The 4,355-nt window shown below is 36.3% G+C and overlaps 1 protein-coding gene across 1 annotated transcript in view; it reads right to left on the bottom strand.

Annotated features, from left to right (window-relative positions):
- Nucleotides 1-484: 484 nt before the first annotated feature.
- slc25a44a (solute carrier family 25 member 44a) overlaps nucleotides 485-4,355 on the bottom strand; it is a 12,241-nt gene continuing 8,370 nt past the window's right edge. Inside the window, 2 exon segments of the mRNA NM_001007350.2 lie at nucleotides 485-1,283; nucleotides 3,657-3,784. Of these exon segments, the coding sequence (NP_001007351.2) occupies nucleotides 1,092-1,283; nucleotides 3,657-3,784 (320 nt within the window). The 3' untranslated portion in view covers nucleotides 485-1,091.

Here is a 4,355-nt window from a genome sequence, read left to right as displayed (position 1 = left end):
TCCTGATGGTGAATGCGGCTATACTCATGGCAGGTATTGTTTGGTAGTTTGGTCATTTATTTCACTAATTTGGCAACCGTCATCAGGGAAACGGTTTGAATGTCTGCTTAGTAAAAAAAAAACATCAGTGCTCCATTTGGGTTGACACAACAGTCATATACTATGCAGTTGAGTGTGTAAGTGCATAGTGTGCCATTTGAGACGCAGCTTCTGTCTCCTCTCCAGCAATCAGCTGGTGTGAGGTCTGGTGCAATATGGCAGCAGTTGTGTCATCCAGGTGGATGAGGAGATTCCCCCCGAAAATGTGTAAAGAGCGTTGAGTGTCTAGAAAAGTGCTATATAAATGTAAGAAATTATTATAATTGTTGATTTTTCTTTTATAAAAAATAATAATAATTATTAATAATATTGCCACCAGAAGTCAGTGATTGGCGTTTACAATTTCATTCATTTTCTTTTTGGCTTAGTCTCTTTAAGTTTATAATTTAAACAATTTAAATATTTCTTTTACTAAACGAATCTATCTGCTTCACAAGACGTGTTAAGCCCCTGGTGGCGACAATGGATTTATGGTCTTTTTGAAAATTCAAAATAAAAGTCACTATCCAACACCATTATACAGCATAAAAAGGACGGGATTCAAATTGAAAACTACTTTGACTGTGTTCGTCTGACAGAAAAAAAATTCACAAATCAAAAATGGCGATTATATTATGGGGTAATTTTCATTTTCGTGTGAACAAGTCCTTTAAGTTCTTAATCTCCTACCATGTAACAGATCTGACAATCTCACTTCCTGTCATACGAAGTGAACGGCACAGCATGAAATGCAAAATGAAAACTCAAAAATAGTCACCATTTCAAAATATTTTCACTTGCCAGGCCATAAAAGGAATTCCATGACATCTCATAACTAAAAAAAAAAAGAATACTAGTTCAGCCCAAATGCGCACAACCAAATGAAACGTTTACAAAATATACAAAAATCCACAAAAGAGGAAGAATAGAACTTCACAGATGAGCGCCGGTTATTGCCTGGTCCTCATAAAAATCTGAAAGTCATAAAAGGCATTTAAAAGGCTGAGGTATTTTCACCAGTGTCTGCTGTGCACCAGTTCAGGCCGCAGACTGAGTCTCTTTAGTGTCTCGTAGCCGATGACGATCATGATGGATGTGGGTGTGGAGGAAATGATGCGTGCCGAGAGACCCTTAGTGAGACCCCAGATGCCCTCCTCAGCCATTAGCTGCTTAAACGTCTCGATCACTGACGAACGCCCTTCAACCTGCAAACACACAAACGTGCTTTATTAAGACCGTATCATGCAAAAGAAGAACCGCAAACATGAACACTGACTATAGTTGTGACTAGAGGTGTGAACCTCCACTGGTCTCATGGTTCGGTTACGATTATCATGCCATCGATTCAGTTTAATTCGATATCTCGGTGCATTGACGATGCTTTCCATACAGTTTTATATTTTCTTTACAGAACAGCAATTTTTGTATCAAAATGTATGAATATATTTATATTTACTATTTGTAATACAATTTTGTCCTTTAATATAGTCAGAAATATAAACTGTACCTTTAAACAACACGAGCATTTATAGCAAATGTAAATATCCCGCTCACTTTCTGAGCCTTGTCTAGCAAGTTCTTTCTTATACCCCTTTGATTGGTCACACGCTCAACAGAAAGGGCTGCGATTGGCTCTAACACGCTGGCACTCTTCACAGAGGATTGACACTGATAAACTGCAGCGGCGATCACAGCTGATCCATGATAGACACAGTGGAGAAAACTCTGCAGACACGCGCTCGTGTCTGTATCCAGAAGTATCGCTGTAACAGCCGAGAGGAGAGAAAAAGTCACGCTAGTAGGTCAAATGGGCCACAGAGAGAGAGAGGGAGAGAGAGAGAGAGAGAGAGAGAGAGAGAGAGAGAGAGAGAGAGAGAGAGAAATTGAATTTACTTTCATTCTTTCAATCGCAGTGAAATAGGGGCTTCTTCTGCAAGTGTCAGTAAAAGACTGTCCAGCAAACACACACACACACACACAGTGAAATTGTGCAAAGTTTATGTGTTTTAAAGTAGTTGGTGCATTGTATATACTCGCGCTCGCCTCCCTCGCCATAGTAAGTTTATGAATATTACTGAACCGATACCGAATTGTCCGCGTCTGCATTGCGGTGCACCGAAGAAACAAATAATTTCGACATCCCTAGTTGTGACCAGTGTTGTCAGGTAACAAATTACAAATACTTCAATTACTGTAGCTGAGTAGTTTATCCTCAGGAATTGTAATTTAATATGTGTACTTTTACGTTTGTAGTGCTGTATCAGTACTTTCTCAATTTTTTTTCTTGTCTATACATTTGTTAGGTCGTGACGTATGCAATACTGTTTCCACGTTCAAGCCGCTACTCATCACATACAACAGTATCTTAAAAAATTTATAAAAAAAATCAATCACTTTCTGATATTTGGCATGGTTATATATATTGCGATTGTGATTTTCAAAAGTATTACAGCGCTTGTAAACGTTTATTATTACCATTTGTTGAGTCTCCCGATACAGTCTGACATGGGCGTTGCTAGGTCTATTTTAGAAGGGCTGTAGCCCCCCCTATATTTCTACTCAGCCCCCCTAAAACATTTACAATTAGCTCATAAACTGTACACTAAATTATCGCCTCAGTCCCCTTTACATTTGATATGAAAACAGCGGCAGAATTCGGCTCCTCCCCGTCTTTTGTTTTTCATTTGATCAGCAAACCACAGCCGTGAACAGCGAGAGAACGAGGTGTGTGTTTATCAATAAATTGTTATAATATCTGCTTATTTGCACAGCTTTGATATAGATAATCTTGTATCACCTGTATCCCAATGTCATGGAGGAGCAGTCTGGTTTTCTCAGCTGCTGTTTCCTCCAGCGAAAAATATAATTCTTGACGAACATTTCGCTACTTTTATTTCAAAATGAACTACCATTATTAAACAGTTAACAGTTTACACTTAACTATACCATACAGTCTTGCACAGGAAGGATTAAACACAGTGACAGGAGCACTTAGAGAATTTACAGTACTCGTTTAAACTGTCACTGAGATAGAAACAGATAGTCCACTTAAATGTAACGCTGCAAATAATAAAAAGTAAGCCTCCATATGCTTTCAGAATACCTAAATATATGTATATTTTGCACTAAACATGACGTGCATTGCTCTTACACAAGCTGGACACAACCAACAAGTTTCTTTCAACAGTAATTTTTGCTTAAAGAATTAAAATGCAAATTATATATATATATATATATATATATATATATATATATATATATATGTCATAAACATAGGTTTACTTTATTTGTAGTAACAAAAATATATAAAATTTTTTTTTACCTTTTAAAATTAAGAATATAACCTCTTGTAATATGATACTGTTTAAATATTTGGGGCTCATAAGATTAAGTAACGAATACAGGAAAAGCACTAATTTTATGACCCAATTAATACTCTACAAAAAACGCTTTCCCCTTTTTATTCCGCAAAAAAATACTCAAATAAAATGCATCACACACTCAAAAACAACTATCTCAATACTGATTACAATACATAAATATTGATGGTGTGACGTGTGAAGTTTTCCAGTTGTTACCTGTACTCTGGCTCGCACCACATCCATAGGGTTTGTGAGGGTGGAGGCTGTAGCTGCAGCCATCGGTCCCGCAATGGCCTGTAGGATGAGGTGCGGACAGTCAGCAGGAGCCAGTCTGGAGAGCTGCTCTAAAAAACACACACACACACACCACAGGATACATGTCACATTTTTATCAAATTACAGTGAGTTCTAAGCTGAAAATATTACAAATATTCAGACCACCCAAATGATCGGGTTCAAGTAGAGCTCGAAATGACAACTTATATAAAACTTATTACAGGGTTCCGATGCTTATTTGAAGTACTTGAATTTCAATTATATGAATTCAAGACCTGGAAAATACCTGAAAACAAACATAACCTTGAAAGTACTTGAATTAAATTTTAAATAAAATTTGTTTGTTTATTTGTATTCAATTGTCAAAAACAGAACAAAAAAATTAGACATTCCTAAATAAAAAATCTTACATTTAAATCTTAGAAGAATTTAAAAGAACACTCACAAACAACGCATATTATATCAATTTTTTAGAAACCGCATTTGAATATTACCAGTATTAAATTCAACAAATTTTATTACATTTTTGGCAATAACCCTGACATTTTTAACGTAAATATTAAGTCAAATGTGCTTGGTGTTATTTCATAGTGCTACATATGCTGGGGTGTGAATTACAAAGGTGCTTGATTTAAAACT

The sequence above is a fragment of the Danio rerio genome, chromosome 25 (genome assembly GCF_052040795.2).
Source record: "Danio rerio strain M-AB ecotype USA chromosome 25, GRCz13ab, whole genome shotgun sequence".
Lineage (NCBI taxonomy): Eukaryota > Metazoa > Chordata > Actinopteri > Cypriniformes > Danionidae > Danio > Danio rerio.
Note: the sequence above shows the minus strand (reverse complement) of the source record. Positions and strands in the feature narration are given on the sequence as shown.